General features: G+C 38.0%; 6 protein-coding genes and 1 long non-coding RNA gene across 9 annotated transcripts in view; 3 read left to right on the forward strand and 4 right to left on the reverse strand.

The window, feature by feature from the left end:
* The window catches only part of LOC103843434 (histone H4), a 47077-nt gene extending 34789 nt beyond the window's left edge, over window positions 1–12288 (forward strand). The window contains exon 4 of the transcript XR_004451382.1: window positions 12188–12288. The gene's annotated coding sequence lies outside the window, so the exon portion shown is untranslated. The remainder of the gene's footprint in view (window positions 1–12187) is intronic.
* Window positions 418–3764, forward strand: LOC103843444 (probable serine/threonine-protein kinase PBL9). Of its 2 annotated transcripts, XM_018654662.2 has the most exons (7): window positions 418–1382; window positions 1534–1640; window positions 1792–2096; window positions 2203–2338; window positions 2421–2563; window positions 2646–2769; window positions 3144–3764. In XM_018654662.2, the coding sequence occupies exons 2-7, from the start codon at window positions 1598–1600 to the stop codon at window positions 3611–3613; spliced, it is 1221 nt and encodes a 406-aa protein (XP_018510178.1). In that variant the 5' UTR covers window positions 418–1382; window positions 1534–1597; the 3' UTR covers window positions 3614–3764. The 2 variants fall into 2 exon arrangements, with proteins under 2 accessions (XP_018510178.1, XP_009118427.1); XM_009120179.3 differs by having other exon boundaries at window positions 418–1640.
* LOC103843445 (probable LRR receptor-like serine/threonine-protein kinase At1g07560) lies at window positions 3765–7708 on the reverse strand. The gene is made up of 13 exons (XM_009120180.2): window positions 7624–7708; window positions 6976–7513; window positions 6220–6698; window positions 6001–6145; window positions 5831–5902; window positions 5670–5741; window positions 5495–5572; window positions 5232–5392; window positions 4938–5146; window positions 4713–4839; window positions 4571–4627; window positions 4285–4474; window positions 3765–4220 (listed from the first exon to the last, which is right to left on the reverse strand). The coding sequence occupies exons 1-13, from the start codon at window positions 7706–7708 to the stop codon at window positions 3821–3823; spliced, it is 2613 nt and encodes an 870-aa protein (XP_009118428.1). The 3' UTR covers window positions 3765–3820.
* A 191-nt stretch (window positions 12289–12479) lies between the features above and the next one.
* On the reverse strand, window positions 12480–16555 carry LOC103843530 (calcium-transporting ATPase 4, endoplasmic reticulum-type-like). Its single transcript, XM_033279990.1, has 8 exons — window positions 15149–16555; window positions 14980–15052; window positions 14763–14884; window positions 14389–14670; window positions 13938–14315; window positions 13719–13828; window positions 13388–13616; window positions 12480–13307 (listed from the first exon to the last, which is right to left on the reverse strand). The coding sequence occupies exons 1-8, from the start codon at window positions 16553–16555 to the stop codon at window positions 12723–12725; spliced, it is 3186 nt and encodes a 1061-aa protein (XP_033135881.1). The 3' UTR covers window positions 12480–12722.
* A 1790-nt stretch (window positions 16556–18345) lies between these two features.
* Window positions 18346–20469, reverse strand: LOC103843447. The gene is made up of 2 exons (XR_001955979.2): window positions 19832–20469; window positions 18346–19481 (listed from the first exon to the last, which is right to left on the reverse strand). It is a non-coding gene; the product is annotated as an uncharacterized LOC103843447 (long non-coding RNA).
* A 733-nt stretch (window positions 20470–21202) lies between these two features.
* LOC103843448 (F-box protein SKIP19) lies at window positions 21203–23279 on the reverse strand. Of its 2 annotated transcripts, none has more exons than XM_033279996.1 (2): window positions 22869–23279; window positions 21203–21954 (listed from the first exon to the last, which is right to left on the reverse strand). In XM_033279996.1, exons 1-2 carry the CDS (start codon window positions 23252–23254, stop codon window positions 21345–21347), a joined length of 996 nt encoding a protein of 331 aa, XP_033135887.1. In that variant the 5' UTR covers window positions 23255–23279; the 3' UTR covers window positions 21203–21344. The 2 variants fall into 2 exon arrangements, with proteins under 2 accessions (XP_033135887.1, XP_009118429.1); XM_009120181.3 differs by having other exon boundaries at window positions 21218–21954; window positions 22908–23276.
* A 1131-nt stretch (window positions 23280–24410) lies between these two features.
* Window positions 24411–26792, forward strand: LOC103843449 (scarecrow-like protein 31). Its single transcript, XM_009120183.3, has one exon. The coding sequence runs from the start codon at window positions 24625–24627 to the stop codon at window positions 26629–26631; it is 2007 nt and encodes a 668-aa protein (XP_009118431.1). The 5' UTR covers window positions 24411–24624; the 3' UTR covers window positions 26632–26792.
* The last annotated feature ends 212 nt before the right edge of the window (window positions 26793–27004 follow it).

A 27004-nucleotide genomic window follows, 5' to 3' on the forward strand; every position in this document is an offset into this window, starting at 1 on the left:
GGGACCAACTCTCCTCCAGGATCCCAGATCATAGACAATGTGGCTTCCCCCCTCATGGCGGAATCGCTGGCGCTCAGACAAGGAATCAAAGAAGCCCTAAGTCTAGGGAAGAAGTCAGTTTCGTTTCACTCCGATTGCGCAACGCTCATCAGAGCAATCTCAACCCAAAGTCAGATCAAGGAGATCTATGGTGTTCTTCAGGATATCAAGCATCTCTCAGCAAACTTTGATCGCATCCAATTTCTGCATATCTCCCGTTCCCAGAACAGAGAGGCAGACTATCTAGCTAAAGTGGCCCTTAAGGCCCATCCGTTTCCTTCTTGCTTTGTTATGGGCTAGCCTTTGGGTCTAAACCTTCATTTGTTTCAGTTTTTAAGTTCTAATATATTCAGTTGTTCAAAAAAAAAGTAAACTGTTTTTATATTAAAAAAACACACATGTATTTTTGTAAACTATGCACAAATTATTTCTTCTTTACAAAATATTTTCTTTTTTACTGTGAATGCAGCATGTGACTTCACTTGCCCCATACTTGACACAAATGCATCCACCTCAAGAATTACTGGAGTTTAATCAAATCAAGAAAATATAACCGTATTGAGCAAAGATTAGTTTGAGAGGAATACAATAACACACAAATAAATTTGAATAATCCAGTGAGTCAATGACAATATCTGTCGGCATTGACTCATAAATATCTAGTACTTCTAATTCTATCGTAGGATACCATGAATCATCTATAGATGATATTGAAATGATTATACAATGGGCCCCATGATCCTTCATGGCTTTAGTTTGTATTTTGTTCAAAACTTCAAGTAACTATCATTACACTGCTTACAATCGGTAAAAAGATATCACGGTAAGTAAGAACACCTGCTTCGTATAGATACTAAGATTAGTCTAAAATCTGAACATCTTATTAAAACTAACGAAAATTATTCACGACTGTGGTTAAACCGACCATAGCCTATACTTGTTACATGTCTCACGACAATTCTAGATGTTCATTCAAAGCCTAAATGAGAGACTCATTACAGGTTAAAATGAGCCGAGCCTAGCCTAGCTCACAGCAGCTGGAACTTTACATCGAGAACTACAATGCTGACGTCAGATCCAACGGCTGAGAGCGGTTGTAAGGCTAATCTTTTCTGACCTCATCAGAGAGAGAAAGAAAAAAAAACGATATAAAGGGTGACACTTTGCCAAGAGACACAGATAGAGAAAGAAAAAAAAGCTCGAAAACTGATAAAAAAAAGCTAAAGAAGAAGAAGGAAGAAGATAGAGGCGGTACTGCTCCGCCATTAATGCCACCACTCAACGGGAACACCTTTCTCACTCTCTTTCTTGGTTGAGAATTGAGACTTGAGAACTTAAAAAAGGTGAATAAGACTTTTGATTAATTCAGCAAAAGAGGTTATACACACTTTGATGGGGAAATAAAAAGTTGTGAAAATCTTTTCTTTTCACATTTTGATGTATTGTCCACCTCAACTTTAAAGTTTGTACCTTTTTGCTTGTCTTAATCTCAAGTGTGATATATAGTTGAAGATTTTGCATAAAAGGTTCTCCCTCTCTCTCTCTGAATCACTCAGTCATGGGGATTTGTTTGAGTGCCCAGGTCAAAGCTGAGAGCCCAGGTAAAAGACATTTTCTCTCTTTGTCTCATCTTCTGGAGGCAAAGTTCTTAGATTTGTTATTTCTTCACCTGCAAGTTTTGATTATTTCATCTGAGGGTTAGGGTTTTTGTTCTAAAGATTCTGTTATGTTCTGTTTTTTTTGTGGGTTTAGTGGCAAGTCCCAAAGATACTAAAAGTCTTGGGAGTAAGGGTTCATCTGTGTCTGTAAGGCCCAGCCCTAGAACCGAGGGTGAGATCTTACAGTCTCCAAACCTCAAGAGTTTCAGCTTCTCAGAGCTTAAATCAGCAACCAGGAATTTCAGACCAGACAGTGTGCTTGGTGAAGGTGGATTCGGTTGTGTCTTCAAAGGATGGATTGATGAGAAGTCTCTCACTGCCACAAGACCAGGAACCGGTTTGGTTATTGCTGTCAAAAAACTTAACCAAGATGGTTGGCAAGGTCACCAGGAGTGGCTGGTAAAAAAAACCGCTAAAATAAGCCAAATATGTTTTTTTTTAATATATAAAATATATGGTTTTTGCTTTTATTTATTATCCTTTATGTGTTTGAATGATTTTGCAGGCTGAAGTTAATTATCTTGGCCAGTTTTCTCATGGACACCTTGTGAAGTTGATTGGTTATTGCCTAGAGGATGAGCACCGTCTTCTTGTTTACGAGTTCATGCCTCGTGGTAGCTTGGAGAATCATCTTTTCAGGAGTATGTCACACCTTTCCTCTTTTGTCTTATCTCAGCACAGCCTCATACTAAAAGCTTTTTGTGATGTTTTCTTGGGTGACAGGAGGTTTGTATTTCCAGCCTTTATCTTGGAAACTACGGTTGAAAGTTGCTCTTGGCGCTGCAAGGGGCCTAGCCTTTCTTCACAGCTCCGAGACAAGAGTGATATACCGTGACTTCAAGACTTCTAACATCCTTCTTGATTCGGTATTTTTTTTTAACATCCCTAATCTTTCTTTGATGCAATAGCCATTGACTTCAAGTACCAACTTCATGTTCATGATCTCAGGACTACAACGCTAAGCTTTCTGATTTTGGGTTGGCTAAGGATGGGCCAGTTGGTGATAAAAGTCATGTGTCTACTCGGGTCATTGGTACTCACGGATATGCAGCTCCTGAATACATGGCAACCGGTAAGAGGCCTTTGGGATCGGTAAGATCGGGTTTTTCGGGTCGGTTAGTTTGGTTTGGCCGGACCGAGTTGAATCAAAAAAGTACAGTCGGTTAGTTTCGTTTTTAAAATTTCTGCCGAAGTTAATCAATTTTTTTGAATTCGGTTAAATTTCGGTTTAAATGGGTTAAAATTTGAATAATTTCAGGTAGTTCGGTTTGGATTTTGGTTAGTTAAGTTCGAAATTTTGGTTAAGATTGGCTTTCGAAATTTTTTTTCAATTGCTGAACCAAACCTCCTAACCGAACTGAACCGTAAACCGAAACCGTTCTGTTCTGATATTAACGGCAGGCCTACCTATTCTTCTTATGATTGATCACTTTGGATTGTCCTTAGGTCATCTAACAACAAAGAGTGATGTCTATAGCTTCGGTGTTGTCCTTCTGGAGCTCTTGTCTGGTCGCCGAGCTGTTGACAAGAACCGACCATCCGGAGAGAGGAACCTCGTGGAGTGGGCTAAACCATACCTAGCGAACAAAAGAAAGATATTCAGAGTCATCGACACTCGTCTTCAAGACCAATACTCAATGGAAGAAGCTTGCAAAGTGGCAATTCTCTCTCTGAGATGTCTCACCACAGAGACTAAGCTTAGACCAAACATGAGCGATGTAGTTTCCCACCTTGAACATATTCAGTCTTTGAACTCTGCTAGAAGAGGGATTATGGATAGGACAGAGAGAAGAATGCGTAGGAGAAGCGATAGCGTTGTCGGCAAGAAACCTAATGCAGGTTTTGCTAGACAGACCGCGGTGGGGAGTACACTTGTTGCTTATCCTCGCCCATCAGCCTCGCCGCTCTATGTCTGAAGGTGTAATTAAACACGTCTTGGTTATGAAGTGCATGTAATCATGTCCTGTTTATGGAGTTTGAATGTACAGTTTTGTCTTTGTTAATGTAAGGATTTAGTTCTATACAGTTCATCTTTCATTACATGAAGACAGACATTTAGTTTTGATCTTTTGTAACGATTCATTAACATAAGTTACACGACAAACAGACAAAAGAAAACGATACTAACGTGCCTTGGGGTTGACGTCAGAACCAAAGCTTAAGTTAATGTCTAGTGAACTTGTTGCGTTTATGTCTCTTGTCCTCTTGTTTTCAGATACCAGACACTCTTTCAGTTCATGAACTACATGTGACATGTTGGGTCTTTCTAAGGAAGAAGGAAACACACATGTCATTGCTAGTTCAAGAGCTTTCCATGCTGAGCCAGAGTCATACACCCCTTGGAGTTTAGGATCCATAACATTGTTAATATCTCCTCTAGTAAGCATAAACTTCACCCATTCGGATATGTGAGGCTTTTGGCGTGTTTGATCGATCACAGGTTTGTTTGTTATGATTTCTAATAGTACAACGCCAAAACTGTAGACATCACTCTTCTCAGACAACCTATTTGTTTGGTAATATCTGCAAAATAAAAGAAAACAATTAAAACTCCTCAATTATAATTTTGTGAAAAGCCAATACTTACTCATGATCAAGATATCCAGGTGTGCCAGCTACAAGAGTAGACACTTGAGTTTCACCTCCAACTGGGAAAGATCTAGAAAGTCCAAAGTCTGCAAGCTTTGCTTGGAACTGATCATCTAGTAGTATGTTGGAACTTTTTACATCTCTATGAACTATTAACGGTTTGCAGCCAATATGTAAGTACTCCAACCCTGTCTCAAGAATTCATTAGTGTTAATTAATCAAAATATTTTAGAAAAAAAATGAGAATGGTGATTTCTAAATCTCTTAAGGAGTGATAAACAAACCTAGTGCTGCATCAATAGCTATGTTTAGTCTATCTACCCAGCTCATAGTGGAGCTACCTGTATGTAATAACAAATCTAGTAATGAATGTCAAATAATCTTAGGATGTTACCAGGCTACCAGCACAAAATATAAATGTGTTACCTGACAAATTTTGTTTCAAATCACCATTGGCCATGTATTGATAGATTAGAGCCAAATGGTCTTTTTCGTCGCAATACCCAACAAGGCTTACTAGATTTGTGTGGTAAACCCTTAGAAGAAGTTCTACCTATCCAAACATGAACATATGTACCTTACTTGACCTTACAAAAATGGATTATAGTGTGCTCTTTTCAAAAAGAAAAACTAATAATGGTGCCAAAAAACCTCTGTTTTGAACTCTTTGTATCCTTGTGCTGATGATGGAGAGAGTAGCTTAACCGCTACTTCTTCGTTACCATTTATATAACCATGATATACCATCCCAAATCCACCTTTACCAAGAACTCTTTCCATATTATTTGTCATTGCAAGAACTTCGGTGTATGTATATCTTCTCTTTTTGGTTTCTATTGATGGTTGGCTTGGTGAAAAACCTATAATAATAAGCTAACAATTAGAAACAATGATCACATTCTCATAATACTGATGGGTATGGTTTGATGACTTTGTTCCATATACCTTTTCCTATTGATGGGCCTCTTTTCATACAAACAAAAAGAAGACTGATCACTGATATTATAACACCCAAAGAAGCGAGTGATGCTATTACTGGTAACATGGTTCTCTTCTTCTTTTTGTTGCATGAACTGGAAGAACAAAGGTTTGGATTTCCTTGAATGCTATTGTTGTAAACAGACTAATTAAGTGTTAATGAAGAAATTATACAAATTAAGACATGTGTTTTATATAAACATCAAGAATTGGTGACAAGAAAATCTTACTTCAACGTCAAACCTTTTTTCACTTTGTCAAGAAGAGCTTGTGGGACTGAACCACTAAGATTGTTCCCACTTAAGTTTCTGTAGCAGAAGATTGACCCAAACAAATGCTATAAACATCAATAGATATGGACATTGTATTGGCACATGTGTTCATATTGTTGACAGAGTAACTTACATGACTAACAATGATTTCATTTTGGCTAGGAACTCAGGTACTCCTCCAGTCAAATTATTATTTGACAAGTCCCTATCATTAGAAAAAAATGAGTCAACAAAGTGTTGTTATTAACGAAGAAAAAACAAGAGTATTCATGTAGAAACTACGTACATACTTACAATTTTTGAAGCTGGGTAAGATTTTGGATCTCAGGAACTATGATTCCAGTGATTTCACTTGAGGACAAGTCTCTAGTATTAGATCATAAACATATTAGAAGTGTAAGATTGTAAGAAACACATGCAGAGCATAACAAGGATAATGTCTTATGAATGATCATCACACGTACAAGGAAAGAATTCTTGGTGGTGTAGAAATATTAGTGTATTCGCAGGTAAGACCATCCCACAAGAATTGTTGAGGAACACATGGATCTCCTTGCCAACTAATTCTACTCAACCCATAGCTTGTTTCTATACTCTTGATAGCAACAACTAACAGAACAGTGAAGATAAACTACTTAATAAGTATATACGAAAGCATATATATACTCACAAATTTCACATACCGTCATCTGTATTAGTTTCTGACTGTGGAAACTCAACTACTACGAAAGCCTCAATAGCATTAAGGAGTGGAGGAAGAGTTGAGTTTAGAGTTCTTATAAGTTGCAAATGACATGCCCCGCCGTCGCATTTAACTGGTGATGTGTTGGATAAAGTATTTACTAGCAACTCCTCGGGACTAACAGGTCCATAACTAACATTTGGACCTGCGGTAATGTTAAATTCCCTGGTATCATCGTCCCTTAAGGATTGGATCTCAGCACCGTGCAGGTATGCATAAAACAAGTCGCTAGGTGTTTCCACGTTCCAAGAAATGGTCAATGGTAAACTCACATTTGCTGGCGTGGCTGCCGTAACCAATACATCTTCTGGTATGTCATAATCGTCATCAGAGGTATTGACTGAGAGACTTGTTCTTAGTAGTTTCCATTCCGACATGAAAAATGGAGACCAAAGACGATCATGGACATCTAGTGGGTACCTAAAGAGAGATCATATTAGGCGTACGTTAAGTGTATAGTAAACAAACGCTAATTAATAAGAAAATCATCTTAACAAAGCAAAACATAATCGAGTCAAATACCCGTTTTAGAGTTTGTATAATGACTAAATATCCATAACTTTTTAGACCCATATTTATACAGATTCAAAATTAGATATTCTTTTTTTATTAACAAATGTGACTTTTTACAGATGCATTGAGATATAAGTTACTAATATCAACGAACATGTTAGGTAGGCAAGTTAATTTGACTTACCGGACGATGTCTCTAGAGTCGGTCAAATAGACTCGGAACCGATTCTTCAGAGAACCAGATTGAGGAATGTAAATATCATTACTCAATGGTCGTAGCTCTAAAGCTGATATCACCGGCGTTGTGGTTCCTGTCTTAACAAGGCAGACTTGTAATGAAGTTGACCTCAATATGTGAATGAGTTCCTCTCTTGTACCGTTGACTTTTCTTTGCAAATCGACCGTGGTCCAAATATTCGGACCAAGATAAAGGTCAAACTTTGGTGGTGTATCAAGATTATCATAGTTTCCATAAGTAAACATAGCTACGATCAAATAGTTTGTGTCTTGTACGACGCTAAGAGTATAGCAGTTCCGTACTCCATCGGGAAAGTATCTCAACACCGTGTATGGCTTTATATACTCTAGTCCCGGAACATTTTGAATCCTACCGCTTTTTCCAGTTTTGATGAAATCAGCGTCTGATGTGAATATTAACTTTGTTGTTGGTTCTGTATATGGAGACTCGTTGGCTTGTAATCCGCAATCTAAGTTGATGAATCCTGGTCAGAACAAGATGTTAAGCTCGCAAACACCAAATGAATGTCTAGAATGTTAAGCTTGCAAACACCAAATGAATGTCTAGAAAGACCTGAAACAAAAAGGTGTATACCTTTTTGATCTTGTGCTTGAACAAAACTGGAAATGCCAAAAGACAGTACTAAGAATGACAACAAAAGTCTACGAAGATTTTTCATTTTTTTTTTCTTTCAAAGGAAAACAATCATCGATTACCAAAACACTAACATAATTGTATACAAAATGGGTACTTGCATATATAATATGCCAAATCAAACATTTGGATATATAGAAAATGGATGAATAATTGAGTAACTAGGTGATGACCCGTGCCCTGCGCGGGGTGAATGGTCTCTGCGCGGGGTAAATGGTCTAAAAGAGATTATACATTTTAACCTATAGTTATTGAAAAGGTAAAACAAAAAGTGGCATATTATACTTGGTATAGATTAGCAGAAGTAACGTTTGATATAATGATTAATTCAAAGAAAACCAATTTGGGATTGGAAGTTAATTTACTCGATGTTTCAGTTAAAAAACAAGTTTACTGGAGTGTCCGGATAACGATAATCTTATTATGGTCGAGAAACAGTAATTGTCCTATTATCAAAGTTGTATCGTTATATTTTAGTAAAATTATACTGATTCCGGAGTACATAAAATTTATAAAAGAATAGAAATAAATTGAAGTAAATAATATTAGGTCGGAAAAAAAAGTAAATAATATGAGTTTACAAATTTAGTGGGGTGATTAGGACTCGAATTTGTAAAAGAGGCCTATTATTGAACTTTAATATTGATTGTGACTCAAAATACATATGAGTCTCTTTTAATTTATCTTTTATTTAAAAAGGTATTTTTACTAAAAAATCTCGAGGGGACACGAGATAAGGGGCTACGGTTAAGCCTCTCCGCCCGATCTATCTTCTCATCACCTGAGAAATAAACATATTTCATTAACTAAGCTCAATCCCAATATATAAGAAGATTAAAAGCTGAATCGAGTAACTCAAGTCTCAGGAAATTTGAACCGATGAATTGTAGATCGACAAAGGCCCTATCAACAAACCTCCTGAATATTTGTTAATTTCTAGATGCATCGAGGACACAGTAAGCTTTCAATATAATCACTTATAGTCCCCATATTATTTGAAGTACTGTATTTTGTCGACTTCGTGAAGCCGCAAGTGGTATATCTTAGTGAAAAGAAAGGGCTGGAAAAGACTTCTGCAATTAAAATCGGAGAAGTGTGTACTGACTATCGCTCCTGACAAAATATCTCCTGAAGTTTGTTTAATTCGTTGACGCAGCGGTTACATGGTAAGATTTCAATTTATATTCTTATATAAATCTGAATGATCTGAATTACTGAATTGATTATAAGATTATTTATTTGGCGTTTATTTTAGTTTCCATTTACATGAAGTCGCAAAAGGTGTATCACATTCATCGTGGACAGGTTAGATTCCGACCTTATCGTTTATGGGTAATATATATTGCTTGAAATTTATTAACAATCACATGGAGGATAAAGTTGATACTTGATGATAAAAAGATAGTAGTAAACTTAAAATAAATAGTCGTTATCAATAAAAGGCAACAATTGCATACTGAAATAAAATATAACTCCAAGAATGATCATGAACATACCAACATAGAACTTTGGATGAGTTTATATACACATAGACAAAATGAGTTTATATACACATAGTCAAATATCATGAACATACCAACATAGAACTTTGGATGAGAAAGACCAAGAATGATCCAACGGAAGTTGGCTAGACAAATGTAGTTACAATCATTGATCAGTTCAATCTTGGAAACAACATATGATTCAGATAACTTGATATGTTAGGTGTCAAGGAAAAATTAAACAGAATCTTAGAACATTGTTGTCTCATTAAAGGATCAAACTGTGAAACCAGTCCTTTCTAACCGATGTATGGATTTTGTCTCCCTACAATATAATAACAAATGAAAGCATCAGATAATAAACACATAATTTGCTTACGATTTAAAGAATATACATCATAAGAAACCTAATTTTTTCGTCTACGAAAACCATTCAATGGTTTCTCCAGTAGGAGCCAAGTACTACTTCCAAAGTTTTATGACATTCACCATAATCTTCTACAAAAACTTTTTGGCTTCAAGTCAGAAATGAAATTCATGCTTAATATATTTTTGCTAGTTTTGAAACGTGTAGTTTGTGATATTGTAGCTATATAGATGATATGATATATATATAGTAACTGATAGGGTTTTGACCCACGAGATTTGAAAAAATAAATAATTTTCGCCATAAAGCAATATTACAAATCCCTAATTGTTAGTAGATTTCCAGACAAGTATAGAAAGTAATATACACATAGGGATTAAATTAAGGAAGTCTACATTAAGAATGACATATTCTTTAAACTGAATCGGAAAATTTAAATTTCCAAATTTAATGTCTGTCAACATTTATGTTAATTACGTAATCAAAAAGTCTTGTAATCAAAATTAAGAGATAGCCTAGAAAATTTTAATACAGTTTCACCAATTTTTGAATGTATTTTACTATCACTCAAGATTGCTTATAAATTTTTTATATACGACACTTTGATTTTACAATATAATTTTATTTATATTTTCCAGTTTCAAATTAAATTTTACTCACATATATAATTGTCTCTAAATAAACCAAAATAAATTTCACAAACCAAATAATTATAGAAGAACATAATTATGAATCGTTTATACATTCCAGACCTTAAAAAATGTCATGTATCATTCATAAATCGTAGAATATTCATATTATAACAATATGAATCGTATATATGGTCAAAATATCATTTGTGACTATAAATATCAGATAATCCTATTAATTTCGCATAACATTATAATCTTAGATTTCCAGACATTATAGAAAGTCTTATATGCAAGGAGCAAAAATAAAGAAAGTCCATAATAAAATGATATTTGACTTTAAACTTAATCAGAGAGGAATGATATAAATTACCAAATTTATTGTCTGTTACCATTTAATATAATTTCGAAATCAAAAAGTCTTGTTGCAAAATTTAAGGGATTGAAAAAATTTAATATGAAATTCCTTTTCAGATGTATTTTACAATCACGCAAGATATTCAATAGATTTTTTATAGACGACATTTTGATTTTACGATTTAAAAAGTTTATATTGATGCTATTGAAATAAATTCCCAAAAAAAAATCATGTATCCCATAATAATCCAAAAATATTAATCAAAATAGATGTCACCTAAAGAAGTTTTATAGAAGAACGTAATTCTGAACCGTTTATATTTTCCAGTCCTAAAAAAGGTCATGTTTTATTTATGAATCGTAAAGAACATGAATCTTATAAAACATGAATCATATATATAGTAAAAACCTCAACAATTTTTATTAAAACAAAATTATGTATGATAGCTTCTATGAAATAATACAACATACACATCGAAGAATCCACTAATATTATACTAAAAATTTGTAAAATAATGAAGCATACACATCGCTCAATCCACTAATATTATGCTAAAAATATAGATAACTATATTTTACCGTTCTTTTTGTGGCTATATATGTTTTGTTCGATAATTATTAAAATCCATTGAAGTGAGTAACTATACCTTGAAATGGTTCATGTTATATATGCAAGGCTTCTTCTCACTGATCAAAGAGAGATAATGTTGTAGGTCATAACCATCGGTTACGTCTCTCTTTGACCAATAGAAGAACGAAAGTTAGCTTACTGATGTTTCCACGCAATGGTTATCTCGAGTATTGTCTACGTTTTTAGTAATGCAATAACAACTCATATAGTATAGTAATATAATCTCTTCATATTATTAAATTTAATGAGCAATGGCATTATATGTAATTAGTCTAGGCAATAAAGGGCTATTTAATAAAGGGTGTGAGAATGATTCTCATGATGACACATAGGAAATGGCATTTTTGTTAATCACACATGGTGATAAGGTTAATTGTTTAAAATGCTCATCAAATAATAAAAAAGGGATTAAATTAAATTTCTATAGCTAGTAAGGACTGGTCATAGTTATAGCCGTTATAGGTAAATGTCAACGTGCACATTCCAATAACAATAGGGCACGTCACTGATGGTCGGACCAGAGTAGAAATATTCTTTTTATCAACTAGCTACGATGGTCTTCTTGTAACTTAGACTTTTTTTTGTCAAGTGGGGTTATAATACAATCTTACAACTGTGATGAAAACTGAAGTATTCTTTGATATGACATAATATCGCATAACTCTACTCCTTGCTAACTAGAGTTTCATGATTGCCAACTGAGACAAAACAGTGTTATTATTTATTTTTTTGTCGGCTGTCCATATCGATTAGATCAAATCAGTTTTATTACATAGTTTATCTACGAGGAGATAACATCCAAGGTATCACCAAGCCTGCCATCCGTCGTCTTGCTCGTCGAGGAGGTGTCAAGCGTATTAGCGGACTCATCTACGAGGAGACCAGAGGAGACCTCAAGATCTGTTACGGCTATGGATGTGGTTTACGCGTTGAAGAGGCAAGGACGCACTCTCTACGGTTTCGGCGGTTAATCAAAAGATTGAGATTAGGAGATGAGGTTATCTGGGAGTGTATTGTTTCTGTTATCCAATTTGATTAGTAAAAAGTAAAACAATGTCTTGTAGGCAATGTGATCTTCATGTAGCTAAATCTCAGCAATCTTTGCTGGGATTCTTAAATGAAAGTTGTGTTTGAACCATATGATCTCTAGTATCTCAAATTCAATTTCATTCTTTGATACTCTGTTTATTTCAATATTGCATTGGGTTGTGGGTAACCATAACTGTAATGGTCAATGAACTATGCTCTGAGTTTGTAACCTGAACCAAAACACTCGTCGAGCTACTCTAGAGAATAACCATATTGTTCTACTATTAGATTAAAAACGCATAACTACAATCTACGATGAGATTGAAACATTCATCTTTCCATTACAGACTTTGTCCTGGAAAACCCCATGTTGACGAACCAAAATGAGATGACAAACATTTTTATCTATCCAAATGGTATCGTTTCGAAATTTTAAAATAACCAAAGACGCTGACTTTGATTTAAGCAACAAAGTGAATATTTCAGCTAAAACTAAGAGTCTTAAACTCTAAATAATACGCCTTCCTTCGTTTATAATCTTCCTACTACTCCGTCTTTTGCTTCGCAGAGGGAGTGCGAGGTGAGTAACGGTATCCACTGGTCAACCTCCCTACAAACTTGAGAACTTCATCTATCAGAATCACAGGAAGCGACACCGCCAACACCAGCAGCCACTCGTTCAAACTCAGCGGCACTATCCCAAACACCTGCGCCAAGAAGGGCACGTACAGTATCACAAAATGCAGCCCAAACGACACCGCCATCGCCAAGAGCAGCCACGGGTTCACCCACGGCGGCATCGTCACTAGGCTCCCGTCCTCCGAGAGCGCGTTCAGTGAGTTGAACATCTCAATCGCCACCAACACCGAGAGGGAGAGCGTGGACGCTTTGATCTTCCCCTGGTGGAAGTACTCGCACGGGTTTGACTCGAAGGAGAATGTCTGAGAGCCGGCTGTGAAAGGAGAGACTTTGAAGCCTTCCCATGATGAGCACTGCCCCCAGTGAGCTAGCTGTGAGTAGCTCACAAGGCTGTGACCGTCTTGGCTCAGGTCTATGCCCATGAAGCTGCTGTGTGTGTACCATATGATGAATACTCCCACCGTCGCTACTCCCACGTACATACCAATCACCTGTAGACAAAAGTTAACCCACATTATTAATCAAGAGTTTCAAAAAAACAAGTGAGAAGAATGTGTGTGTTGCTGCATACCAGATAGCGGAAGAGGATCCAGGCAGTGATAAGCGAGTCATCGCTTCTGCGAGGAGGCTTCTTCATGATATCCTTGTCAGGGGGATTGAATCCCAAAGCCGTAGCTGGAGGACCGTCTGTTACGAGATTCACCCACAGAAGCTGAACTGGGATCATGCCTTCTGGGATTCCAAGTGCAGCTGTCAAGAATATTGATGCAACCTCACCAATGTTGGAAGAGATCATGTACCTTTTTTATTCATCACCATATAGTCAGAGATTGATAGGATCAGTATATGTTACTACATAACTCGAGCCTTTCTATAAAAGTAACTAACAGAAGAAGACTCACCTGATGAAAGCCTTCATGTTGTTATAGATGGACCTGCCTTCACCAACAGCTGCCACAATAGTGCTGAAGTTATCATCTGCTAACACCATGTCTGATGCCTCCTTTGCTACCTGCAAGAAATAACCTCAGAGCTTTAGAAAGCTGATAGAGCCATAATCATCCCGTTTCATAAAACAGAAATAAAATCGTTCTTGCAGAAGAGAGGAGAGAGACATGTACCTCTGTGCCAGAGATACCCATAGCCACACCTATATCAGCTAACTTAAGTGCAGGAGCATCATTGACTCCATCTCCAGTCATGGCAACCACTTCTCCATCTTCTTTGAGCAACCTAACAATCTCTTGCTTGTGCTTTGGTTCAGCTCTAGAGAACAAGATCCCTCCACTTTGCCTCAGATGATTCTTCTGATCTTTAACATCCATAAACTCTTTCCCAGTCAAGCTTCTCGAGGAGATATCTTCATCTGCCTCAAACACTCCAATCTCACGGCAGATTGCTTCCGCGGTGCTCTTGTTGTCTCCAGTTATGACCATGACTCGGATACCTGCTGTTCTGCAGTCTGCAATGGCTTGACGCACCTCTTTCCTCGGAGGATCCTTCAAAAAACATTGAAAAAGTTAGAGCATGAATCAATGACCAAAGAAGAAATAAGAAGGAACTAAAACTCACCCTTAGACCAACAAAGCCAACAAATGTTAGATTGGACTCAATAGAAGAATAATTGGATGGGTTGAGGAGTTGCTGGTGAGCAGGATGGTCTTCGCTGCCATCATAAGTAGCGAAGTCTGATGGAACATCAGAGTAGGCGAATCCGAGACACCTTAATGCACTCATGGACATATCATGTAGGCTTTGTAGAATAAGGTCCCTTGAGTACTGGTCAAGCTCTTGAGTTGAACCATCAAGTAACTGAATATGCGTACTCCTTTCCAATACATTCTCAACAGCACCCTGCACAAAAAATTCAAAACCGGTCTCTTAGTAGCTGAAGACAAAGGATTCTTTCAACTAAAGCACAAGCCACATAGAATGATAGAACAGACCTTGACCAGTAACAGTTTCGTTCCTGAGCTGGAATCCACCATAACTCCCATTGATTTCCTGTCTCGGTCGAACTCAAGAGTGGCAATCCGTTGCTCTAGTTCACTCCATAACCGACAACAACCTTCAGTAATGTAAATAAAAGGTTATATACAGGAGTTTCTTGTATCTGAAAAAAAGTGGAAAACATGAGAAACAAATATAACGAAGTACACATACGTAAGACATCACCATCAGCCAAAGATGAAGCTTTATTAGCTCCTTCTGGGAACCCCATTTTCTCTACCAAAACCTGCTCAAGGAAACAAACACCAATAGATTAACACTTGACAACCTTTGAAGCTTGAAATCAAAGAGCAGAAGAAGTATACTTAGTAGACTGTTATACCTTCAAAGCTGCCTCAGTAGGCATGCCCCTAGCAACAAACTGATTCTCAGATTTCTCAACATCAGCATCATTACAAATAGCAGCAATTTTGGCAATCATCTGAAGATTTGTATCCATCCTACCCACAGGCCAATCTTCAATCTTCCCATCTCGTGGATCAAAAGAAGTCCCCTCAACATTAAAAGACCGAAGAGTCCCAACTCTAGAACCCATAGCAACAAGCTTCGAAACAGCCATCTGATTAGTCGTCAAAGTTCCAGTTTTATCAGAACATATAACCGTCGTGCAGCCAAGCGTCTCCACGCTAGGCAACTTTCTAACCAGAGCATTCTTCTGAGCCATCTTCCGCGTCCCAAGAGCCAAACATGTCGTAATAACAGCTGGAAGACCTTCCGGAATCGCAGCAACGGCCAACGCAACAGCGATCTCGAAGTAGTACGTGCACTTCTCAAATGAGAACTTAAAGTTTCTCGGCCAGCCATCAACATACTCCCAGGAGAGAAAGTACTTCACGTTAATGAGCCAAACCAACGCGCAGATTAAACCAATGATCATCGTCAGCGCTTCTCCGAACTCGTTGAGCTTCTTCTTGAGAGGAGTGTCTTCCTCGTGCTGCGCAGCTTCTTGAATCTGCGAATGCACCCTCCCGATCTCGGTACTCATCCCAGTGTGAGTAACCAAACAAACACAGCTCCCGTTAACAACCGTCGTCCCTGCAAACACCATACATTTCTTCCCCTGAATATCAGCGTTCTCCTCCACAGGCTTTGTAGTCTTACTAACCGCCTCGCTCTCTCCCGTCAAAGACCCCTGCTCGACTCTCAGCGTGGAGCTGATCAACCTCACCACACGCATATCGGCAGGGACCTTATCACCCACCCTGAGCTCCACAACGTCGCCAGGAACAAGCTCCTTAGCAGGTAAGCTAGAGATTTTCACCCCGTCGCGCGTCACGGTCGCCTGCTGAGACTGAATCTCCTTCAGAGCCTCCAAGGCCTTCTCAGCATTAGTCTCTTGCCAGATCCCAACAATGGCATTCACGATCAAGATCAGGAAGATCACAAGCGGCTCGACGAAGGCCGTGATCCCCATCTCACCGCCTTCGTCGCCATCCACAAAGGCTAACACGAAGGAGATAACGGCCGCCGCCAAGAGAATGCGAACCAAAGTATCGTTGAACTGCTCCAGAATCAACTTAAAGAGCGACGTTCCCTCAGGCTTCTCTAACTCGTTCAAACCGTAGATCTGATGACGTTTCGCCACGTCATCGGTGGTTAGCCCTTTCTCAACACTGACGCCGAAGTGATCTTCGCATTCTCTAACGTCTTTAGCCCAAGGTTCGGAGTTTGACGATTCGGAGCCGCTCGTTTGCTTATTAATCCCCAAATCTTCGCCTCCTTTCCCCATTTAAGATCGTACGAGATCGCGAAGGGAGCAAAGGAAACACTACTCCGTACTGTTTATTCGATGCGGAGATCGTACGCCTCTCTCTCTCTTCTTCTTCTATGGAGGCCTTTACAAGTTGAACACGATCTCCGTAAGTTAATTACAATAAAGTCCTTGTATTCTCTTCTGATTCGGAATGTTCCTATGCTTTGTACTTTGCTTAAGGGGCTGAAAGTGTAAATTATGAATCTTTTGGGGGTGTTCTGTTAATTTAAATAAGCTTTTCTTGGTGTAGTGTGTACGTATAATACTCTTTGTATGAGAATATTTGCTTTTCAGGGAATGGGATCTGCCACGTCGATCACATGGGGCTGCGCTCTGCCACGCCGATTTTGACACGTGGGGAGGTGTTATTGGTTGAAGGAAGTAACAAGTTGCTTTTTCAAATTGGAGTGGAAGTGTAAATTATGAATCTTTTGGGGGTGTTCTGTTAATTTAAATAGGCTTTTTCTTGGTGTAGTGTGTAGGTATACTCTTTGTATGAGAGAATATTTGCTTTTCAGGGAATGGGCTCTGCCACGTTCGATCACATATAAGCTTTTGGGGGGGGGGGGGTGTTCTGTTAATTATGAATCTTCTCTTTTTTTGTTTCTATTGATGGTTGGCTTGATGACAAAACCTATAGCAATAATCTAAAAAATTAGAAACAATGATCACACTCTCATAACAATATATATCACACTCTGATGTTTATGGTTTCATGACTTTGTTACACACATGCCTTTTCCTATTGATGGGCCTTCTCTTCATACAAACAAAAAGAAGAGCGGTCACTGATATTATAACACCCAAAGAAGCGAGTGATGCTATCACTGGTAACATGGTTCTATTCTTCTTTTTGTTGTTGTAAACAGGCTAATTAAGCGTTAGTGAGAATACATAACACAAAGTAAGACATGTGTTTTATATATAAACGTCAATAATTGATGACAAGAAAATCTTACTTTAATGTCAACCATTTCTTCAATTTATCAAGAAGAGTTTGAGGGACTGAACCACATTGTTCCCACTTAAGTTTCTGTAGCAGTACAAATGATATAAACATCAATACATTGGGACACTGTTTTGACACATGTGTTCATAGTTGACCAAGTAACTTACATGACTAACAATGATATCATTTTGGCTAAAAACTCAGGTATGCCTCCTGTCAAATTATTATTTGACAAGTCCCTATATCATTAACAAAAATTCATATACAGAGTGCTGTTATTAAAGAAGTAAAAACAGATTATTCATGTAGAAACTCCATACTTACAATTTTTGAAGCTGAATAAGATTTTGGATGTCAGGAACTATGATTCCAGTGATTTCACTTATAGACAAGTCTCTGGTGTTAAGATAAACACATTTGTGTAAGATGATAAGATACACATGCAGAGCTTAGCAAAATTAAGGTCTTATGAATGATCATTACACGTACAAAGATATGATTCTTGGTGGTGCAGACATATTGGAGTACTCGCAGGTAAGACCATCCCACAAGAATTGTTGTGGAACACATGGAGCTTGTTTCTATACTCTTAATAGCAGCAAAAAGAAACCCATTGGGCTTTCTTCATATATTACTCACTACTTAGTTGGCTCTGGGTTTTTTTATTGAGGCAGTGAGGCACAGAGATTGATTCATGTTTCTACTAGCTAGAGTTTCATGATTGATAAATGAGACAAATTAGTGTTATTAAATAGTTTAGTTTTGATCTTGGTGAAGTTCAACAAGCATTAGCAAAAAAATTTTGGAGAATTCTCACTGCATAACTAGCACAACGCTTGCTTTCTTTGATGTTGCACAAATAAACTCTTAACATATTTAGTCAAAGGGAAGATGAAACGAAACTATCACATCATTTTGACCTCCCAGAAAGACAAAAGGCATATAATAGAAAAATACTGCTAAAGGTCACACACATTACACAAGGACACAAGAAGCCACCACTAAACTACCCATTTTCTCCAAACCCTTGAAATAAAATGAAAAAGTGATATCCATACATTCACGTCCTAAGGAGGCAATATCAGTGTACTTATCACTTAATGCATAAACATTAATTCCTATCTGGAACTTGGTACAATCGGTAGCCATTTGAGTGTATATAGTAAAGGTGTCTTTCAGCTGCCCTTAAAGCATATTCTTTGTCAGTTCCATAGACACGAGGATCACCTCCGCGCAACTTCTAACCACCCAGCACCAAGAGAAAGGTTAAAGGAACGAGAGTTCTGGAAAATAAGCAACTTCAAACTGATACAAATTTTAGATGAGGGTTCCAGACAGGACATTGACATCAAACGAATTTATGTGATGTTTTGACATGGAGGGAAAATAATATTCATTTTGCCAAATTGATTAGGGAGAACTCATAGTGATCACCAGCTCTACTAAATTTGTCTTTACATCAAATTTATACATAAGTTTCTATCATCTGTTTTTGTCAAAAAAAAAAAAGTTTCTATCATCTGTCAAGTAAAAGAATCTTCCCTTAAAAACACTTGAAAAATACGAGAGGAGGAAAACCTCTATATTTGCTAGATAGATTAGGAGTTGACCAAGTGTGATCCACAAGTATCAAGCAAATGAAACACACAATCTCTAACGATCAAATGACTGGAGGTGATGTCCTATTTGTTTCCACATTATGAATCTACACCTAATATTCTCTTATCAACCAAAAAAATATAGAAGTTTCCCCCAAAAACATTTAAAAAAAAAAAATCCAGAGAAGAAGAAGAAGACTTTAAAACAAGTTTAGCTAAACACATTGCAAAGAAACGATTTAAAACAAGCTCAAAAGGCTAGATAATACCTTTGGAAATAATATGCGCGTGTATCTAGTTTTCTTGTGCCGCATGATATTGACATATCGCAGGACAAAGCACATAACAAGTAAACCTGCAACAACAGAATGTGACCATTATTAGTCAGTCAATACGCTGAAACAAAAGGGACTACTAGTACGAGCTAGACCACACTCGGTTAAGAGACATAACTAGATTTTAAAAGTTAGAAACCAAAGCAATCCATCAATAAAGACACATTAAACGAGTGGGAAAGAAAAACACAGAATTGAAGAGAGAGAGAGAGAGAGAGAGACAGAGAGACAGAGAGAGAGACAGAGACAGAGAGACAGAGACAGAGAGACAGAGAGACAGAGAGAGAGAGAGAGAGAGAGAGACAGAGACAGACAGAGATAGAGAGAGAGAGAGAGAGAGCAATGAATGTTTGGTACAAGAGAAGGTAACCTGAACTTCCTACAGCGGGAGAGTGGTCGTCAAGAACGACATCGGAGAAGGAGAAACCCAAGAGATCGAAACTCCCAAAGCCAATGATGGATCAGTGAGTGAGTGAGAGAGAGAGAGAGAGAGAGAGAGAGAGAGAGAGAGAGAGAGAGAGAGAGAGAGAGAGAGAGAGAGAGAGAGAGAGAGAGAGAGAGAGAGAGAGAGAGAGAGAACCTTTTTTTTTGTGGCTGGAAGAGATTGATCCGATGAGATATTTATAGATCGAATAAAATTATCGAAACGGCTCTTTTTACAACGGCTCTTTTTTACAACGGCTCTTTTTGTAACTTGAAATCACTTATTTTCCTTTTTTTTTTTAAACAATTCCTTTTTTATTTTCTGGTTTTTTTGTGATGTGACACGTGGGCTGTAATGCAAGGCTCGTTAGTCGTATCATAGCGCACGCGCCGATAATTTCGCTTTATAAAAAAGTCCTAAAGAAACTAAACTTCAAAAAGGTGGGGCCAGGCCTTAATTAAACTCATCTGTAACCCACTATGCAAAACGTCGACGTATTAGGGTCTGACTGGTTCAAACGCAGCAGTTGCGGTTGCGGCTGCGGGCGTTTGCGGATGCGGGTGGTTGCGGTTTCTAGCGGTTTTAAGAGATTTGTACGACTGGTTATGCGGTTAGAAATTGGTGCGCTTGCGGGATACTTATGACTGGTTAACTACCAAATACAGCAGCGGTTAAATAATAAATTAACAATATTTACATTTTATATAATTATAAAAATATCAAAAATCATAATATTATAATAAATATGTAAATTATATTTTCAAAGTTATAGTTTTAAATTTTTTAAATTATAGAAAATATTTTTATTTTAAAATTTTATAATATTAATTAAAATATAATAGATATATTTTAGTATTTTTATAATTCCATTTTAAAAATTTTATTTTTATTTTTATTTTTGTATTTATATGGTTTTTTTTAAAAAAAGAAAAAAAAATTATCCTCCCGCAACCGCCCGCAACCGCAAACGCTAGCTGGAACCAGCTTTTGATTTTAAGAGGTTCGGAGCGGTTTGATGCGATTTGTAGCGGTTTGTATGATTGTTTCGAAACGCTGTCAACCGCTACCAATCGCAAAAGCTGCGTTTGCGGGTGGTAGCGGGAAAACCAATCAAGCTCTTAGTCTCGCGAGTTACAGTCGTTCGCTTAAAAGGACAGGACAGTGTTAATCTTATGTCCTGAGGACACTGATGCATCAAACCATCGTCCATGTGATCAAAAATTAATATTTTCCGATATTTACAAAAGAAAAAACTATTTATATCTTTTCATACTTGCATGGCTTTTGTGAATATTAACAGTTTTGGCGAATTCTCACTGCATAATAAAAAGATTACTAAAGGTCACACACATTACTCAAGTCCAACGAAATTACAAGCATGATTAGAGGAGGTCGTGAAGGAGTTTTAAAAGGTTTTATTACATGCGAATCCATTGCATTTAGAAACACAGATCCAATCCTAATAATAATATTCGTACGGGTCAAAGTCAGAGTTGTCACTAGCATCTTCTGACAGGTCATCATAGTAAAACTCATCTTCCGACATTATATCAACATCAGATAAACCATAAGGGTCGCCATCGTCTGATGAAGACACGTCGTTAACCGTTGCATCGAACGGGTAATCATGAACCGAGTCATTAGGGCGTCTCACAACTTTGACCCTCTCGAGACATCGCTTCTCCAGATCCCCAACAAGTTCAACGTTGAAACACTGGCGCAGATCAAGATGTTCCAGGTTAGGACAACCGTCGAGAATGGCGTTTAAACCAACGTCTGTTAACCTGTCCCCGAAGAGCTGGAGGTGGCGAAGTCCTGGCATTGTTTCGGCGATTGCTAGAGCGACGTCATCAGACTCGTCTCGAGGACGCCTGTAACCGACGCAGTTTTTCTTCAAGGTCTTGAGGTTTGGACAAGACTTGCCTATGACTTTGAGAGACTCTTCTGATAATGAGCAGTATGAGACCTCGAGTTCTTCAAGCAACGGAAGCTTGGCAGCTGCTTCTATAAGTCCCTCGCTTGTTATTTCGTAGCATTGTGCAACTTTAAGGCTTCTCAGGTTACTTGAACTGCAAATAGTTGAGTGTAAAAAAACTTCAGAAACATAATCCAAGATAGAGAACAAGAGGAAGGATAAGATGCAAAAAAAAAAAAAAGATTACAAAACATCTTCTCTAGCATCTCAATAACCTAAAGCTATTTAGGCCTCACAATGTTAGGATCAACTTCTCCTAGCATCCCAGTAACGTCAAGCTAACACATTTAGGCCTCAGAAGCATAACAATATTAGAATCATCTTTCTCATAGCATCCCAATAACCTAAAGCTAACACATTTAGGCATCAGAAGTATAACACTGTTAGAATCATCTTCTCATAGCATCTAATACATTTGGGCCTCAGAAACATAACAATGTTAGAAAACATCTTCGTTTAGCATCCCAATAACCTGAAGCTAACAAAAAGGCCTCAGAAGCATAACATGTTAGAATCATCTTCTACTTGAATCCCAATAACCTAAAGCTAATACATTTAGGCCTCAGAAACATAACAATGTCAGCATCCCAATAACCTAAATCTAACACATTTTGGCCACAGATGCATAACAATGTTAGAATCATCTTCTCATAGCATCTCAATAACCTAATGATAACACAATTAAGCCTCAGGAGCATAACAATGTTAGAATCATCTTCTCATAGCATCATAATAACCTGAAGCTAACACATTTAGGCATCAGAAGCTTAACAATGTAAGAATCATAATCTTTTAGCATCCCAAAAATCTAAAGCTAACACATTTAAGCCTAACAATGTTAACTGTTAAGACTCATCCTCTCCTGGCATCCCAATAACCTAAAGCTAACACATTTAGCCCTCAGAAGCATAACAATGTTAGAACCAACCATCAAGTGAATGTTTTTCTTCAAAACAACCATCTGAAATCAAAGCAAACCCATTTCTCTAAACAACGATTCAAAGATACCCATCGAAAAAAGAAACACGATTTACGAGATTCTGGAACCTATCGGCGATGTAGCTGAGGAGAGAATCAGTAGCGAAGTGGCAGAGATTGATCTCAACCAACCCTCCTTGGCTAAGATCAACTGCGTGACGGCACAATTCCTCGTAGTACATGTCCCCATGGTCTCCGAGGTTACGCATGTCGATTTTGCGCCACATCGAAGGGTCTTTGCAGACGCGACGCCACGATCTGCATACTTTCCGAGCGGTTTCCACTATCTCGATCGCGCCGAGGCGGTGAAGAATCGATGACGTCAGCTCGGGAAGAAGCTCCGTCCAGTTTGGGTAGTTGTCTCCTTCCTTCATCGCCGTGGGAGACGGAGACGGAGACGAAGACGAAGAAGCCATTTCTATGGATCGAAAATGTCGAAAGAGTGTGAAGCAGTTCACTTATCCACGAAACTGATTTGGGCCTAAACTCTTAAATGTTGGGCCTAAGGCCTTAATTAAACTCGTCTGTACAAACTAAAACGCCGTCGTTGCATGTGGGTTTAAGTGAAATAAGTTGATCAGGTCATACATAATAGACTACAATTGTTGTAGACATGTGGACCAACTGATTAAGACATGGACATATATATATGTTCAAATCTGGTAATACCGTAATAGTGTAATCGTTGTGCTACTATATTGTTTAAAACTTGGCAAAACGTTTGTTTTCAACACAAAATAAGCAAGAAATCGAAAAGGTGGTAGAGATGTAATGGGTACAAACAAGCATCATTGAGAACAATGAATGTTAAGAGGTATGATCAAGTCATATCGCACATTATAGAACTCAAAATCTCAAACGTGACCCTCTCAATTTCGAGTATTTTTCTTCGCCTACTAGTTCAATATTAGATAGTGTGAATCTCACAAACCACAATATATTGTGAGATCAGATCGAGAACGGTTCCTGACACTTTTTTCTATGCTTCTTTAATTGTCGTGGGTCTATATAATAACTCTTCTAGTCGCTTTGTCACATTATGCTTCTTTAGTACTTATAAGGAACATGTTAAATAGTTCGTAGTGGTCAAACTAAACAACTCCAACTATCAGGGATCTTTATTATCTAGCTGGACAAGTTTTGCATATCATTGTTATATTGTCAACTACATATGAGACTTTTGGACATAACTATTCAAGTTTATATTTTTATTTTGACGTCTACATTGAATTGAGAATAAACGGAATTGATCAAGTACACATATTGATATATAGACTCCGAATGTTTTTTTCTACGTTATATGTTTTTGTTATTATTAGTACCGCACAGCAATTGTTATACAGTTATCTCGTATGTTGTCATTACATAACTTTTTAGATACTATTAATGAGCGAGTTGCATCTACTACCATTCTACAAATATAATACTAACATATGGATTACAGAAGTTAATGGGAGAGCTAAAGATGATTTAAAACTACATTATCTACCACTTGCCATAACTTTTGTAGTAGTATATTAAATTAACATGACAGTCACTACTACTTAAAAAAAAAAGAGATGGGCCCATGCCTACGAATGATATGCTTAAAAAAAGGACACGTCAAAAAAGTAGCCGACAAATATAAGTTTGGCCTCGTCCTCGGACCAATCGCAAGACTTGTTGTCCCCCCCCCCCCCCCCCCTCGCGTTTCCCTGTAAACTTCCTCTCTCTCTCTCTCTCTCTCTCTCTCTCTCTCTCTCTAAATTTTATCTGTTGCTTTGTGTTCTTTCTTGGAGAGTTATTGATGATGGAATCGAACTTTTATGGGATGGTCAACGGTTACGAGTACTATGATGTGAGTTACTTACCAAACCAAACTCCTAATCTGGGCTTCGGCGTTCCTTCCTCCAGCGACTTCGATCTCCGCTTGGATCGTATTCAAATTCAACCTTCTATTTGGGTTCCATCAATACAACAAGATCAAGACTCTCCTCCAGCTGCTGCTGATGAGATCGATTCAGAAAACACTCTTTTGAAATACGTGAACCAGCTCCTCATGGAAGAAGAAACTCTTGCTGAGAACCAGACTTTGTCCTACGACTCTTTGGCTCTACGCCAAACCGAAAAGATGCTGCAGCAAGTCATCACCGACTCACAAACTCAATCTCCTTATATTAGCACTAGTAGTAGTAATAGTAGTGGTTGTGATTGTGGTGGTGAGTATTTTAACAGTTATAGCGATTCTTGTGTCCGGTTCAAGACAAGAACTACTAACTCTACTAAGGTTGTGTCGTTTCAAGGATCATACATGTTGCAACAACCAGCGAATAAGATTATGTTTAGTGATGCAGATTCAGTTAACCAGTTCAAGAGAGGTGTTGAGGAAGCTAGCAAGTTTCTTCCTAACACCGATCAATGGATCTTCAACCAAGATGATAAAGGTTATACCTCGAGAGTTAGGAAGCATCATCACCAGCGTGACCAAGAAGAAGATGAGGAAGCTAGGATGAGTAAGCAATCTGCACCGAATGTAGATGACGGTAAACTAACAGAGATGTTTGATAAGGTTTTGCTTCTTGATAACCAATTGGATCCACAGATTAATGATAACGTATCAAGCAAGGCACCAGCAGCTAGTAAGAAAGAAAGAGTCCAAGCAGTTGATTTCCGCACGCTTCTTATTCTATGCGCACAATCCATTTCATCAGGAGATATGATCACATCTGTTGATTTGCTGAGGCAGATAAGGAACCAGTCTTCGCCTCTCGGCGATGCCTCTCAGAGACTGGCTCATTTCTTTGCCAACGCTCTGGAGGCGCGTCTCCAAGGAAGCAGCGGGGGTGTGATACAGAGTTACTACGATGCCGTGACCTCCAAGAAACGAACAGCTGCGCAGATTCTCAAGTCTTACAAAACCTTCTTGTCCGCTTCTCCCTTCATGACTCTGATGTATTTCTACTCCAACAAGATGATTCTTGACGCTGCTAAAGACGCTTCGGTGCTTCATGTAATAGACTTTGGGATCCTCTACGGTTTCCAGTGGCCTATGTTTATTCAGAGGATATCTGAGAGCAAGAATGGGCCGAGGAAGCTGAGGATAACCGGTGTGGAGCTTCCTCAAAACGGGTTTCGACCAACGGAGAAACTAGAGGATACTGGTCGGAGACTGAGAGAGTATTGCAAACGGTTTGGTGTTCCGTTTGAATACAATGCGATAGCGTCTAAGAACTGGGAGACAATCCGCTTGGAGGAGTTCAAGATCCGACCAAACGAAGTTCTAGCGGTTAACGCAGTGCTACGGTTCAAGAACCTGAGAGATGTGACTCCAGGGGAAGAGGATTGTCCTAGAGAGGGGTTCTTGAAACTGATCAGAGACATGAAACCCGACGTTGTCCTCAACTCCACGGTTAACGGATCTTTCAACGCTTCCTTCTTCACCACGCGGTTCAAAGAAGCCTTGTTTCATTACACAGCGGTTTTCGACATGTTTGGTTCGACACTGTCCAGGGAGAACCCGGAGAGGATGCATTTCGAAGAGGTGTTTTACGGGAGGGAAGTGATGAATGTGATTGCGTGTGAAGGGGTGGATAGAGTGGAGAGACCGGAGACTTACAAGCAGTGGCAAGTGAGGATGATGAGGGCAGGGTTTAAGCAGAAGCCTGTGGAGACAGAGCTTGTGGAGTCGTTTAGGGAGAAGATGAAGAGGTGGGGTTACCATAAAGACTTTGTGCTTGATGAAGATAGCAACTGGTTCTTGCAAGGTTGGAAAGGTCGCATCCTTTATTCTTCTTCTTGTTGGGTCCTTTCTTAACTTGTGTTACAATCAAATATATTTCAACTAGATTTTGCAATATCTTGAAATTAACTGCTTACATGTATTTGAAAATATTCATTGTGTTAGAAGAAAAAAATGGTATATGGTGAAAGAAGAGGATATAGATCATGAAGAAATGTGAACTCTAGGTTAATTCCTTTTCTTGTGTTGCAAATTTTAGATCATTGATGTGTTTATCTGAATAATTCGCACAAAGAGTTTCCTTACAAGCTAGTATTCAATTTTATATCATCAAAACTTGTTTGAAGTTGAAACTTATTGGTTGAAAGAGATACTTTTTGCATGTGGATCAAGTAAAATAAATTGATCAGGTCATACATTATAAAACAATTGTTGTTACATTTGAATT

This window comes from Brassica rapa, chromosome A09 (assembly GCF_000309985.2).
Source record: "Brassica rapa cultivar Chiifu-401-42 chromosome A09, CAAS_Brap_v3.01, whole genome shotgun sequence".
Lineage (NCBI taxonomy): Eukaryota > Viridiplantae > Streptophyta > Magnoliopsida > Brassicales > Brassicaceae > Brassica > Brassica rapa.

What these genes read in the sequence shown, in the direction of transcription:
- LOC103843444 (XM_009120179.3), top strand. Translation starts at nt 1,598, where the DNA reads ATGGGGATTTGTTTGAGTGCCCAGGTCAAAGCTGAGAGCCCAG. An exon ending in GGTCAAAGCTGAGAGCCCAG is followed by an intron (nt 1,641 to 1,791) that starts GTAAAAGACATT and finishes TTGTGGGTTTAG; the next exon opens with TGGCAAGTCCCAAAGATACT. An exon ending in GGAGAATCATCTTTTCAGGA is followed by an intron (nt 2,339 to 2,420) that starts GTATGTCACACC and finishes CTTGGGTGACAG; the next exon opens with GAGGTTTGTATTTCCAGCCT.
- LOC103843445 (XM_009120180.2), bottom strand. Translation starts at nt 7,708, where the DNA reads ATGAAAAATCTTCGTAGACTTTTGTTGTCATTCTTAGTACTGTCTTTT. An exon ending in CCACCAAGAATTCTTTCCTT is followed by an intron (nt 5,903 to 6,000) that starts GTACGTGTGATG and finishes ATCTAATACTAG; the next exon opens with AGACTTGTCCTCAAGTGAAA. An exon ending in CTTACCCAGCTTCAAAAATT is followed by an intron (nt 5,742 to 5,830) that starts GTAAGTATGTAC and finishes TTCTAATGATAG; the next exon opens with GGACTTGTCAAATAATAATT.
- LOC103843530 (XM_033279990.1), bottom strand. Translation starts at nt 16,555, where the DNA reads ATGGGGAAAGGAGGCGAAGATTTGGGGATTAATAAGCAAACGAGCGGC. An exon ending in TGGGTATCTCTGGCACAGAG is followed by an intron (nt 13,829 to 13,937) that starts GTACATGTCTCT and finishes TATTTCTTGCAG; the next exon opens with GTAGCAAAGGAGGCATCAGA. An exon ending in AACATGAAGGCTTTCATCAG is followed by an intron (nt 13,617 to 13,718) that starts GTGAGTCTTCTT and finishes TGAATAAAAAAG; the next exon opens with GTACATGATCTCTTCCAACA.
- LOC103843448 (XM_033279996.1), bottom strand. Translation starts at nt 23,254, where the DNA reads ATGGCTTCTTCGTCTTCGTCTCCGTCTCCGTCTCCCACGGCGATGAAG. An exon ending in CGTGTTTCTTTTTTCGATGG is followed by an intron (nt 21,955 to 22,868) that starts GTATCTTTGAAT and finishes AACTATTTGCAG; the next exon opens with TTCAAGTAACCTGAGAAGCC.
- LOC103843449 (XM_009120183.3), top strand. Translation starts at nt 24,625, where the DNA reads ATGATGGAATCGAACTTTTATGGGATGGTCAACGGTTACGAGTACTAT.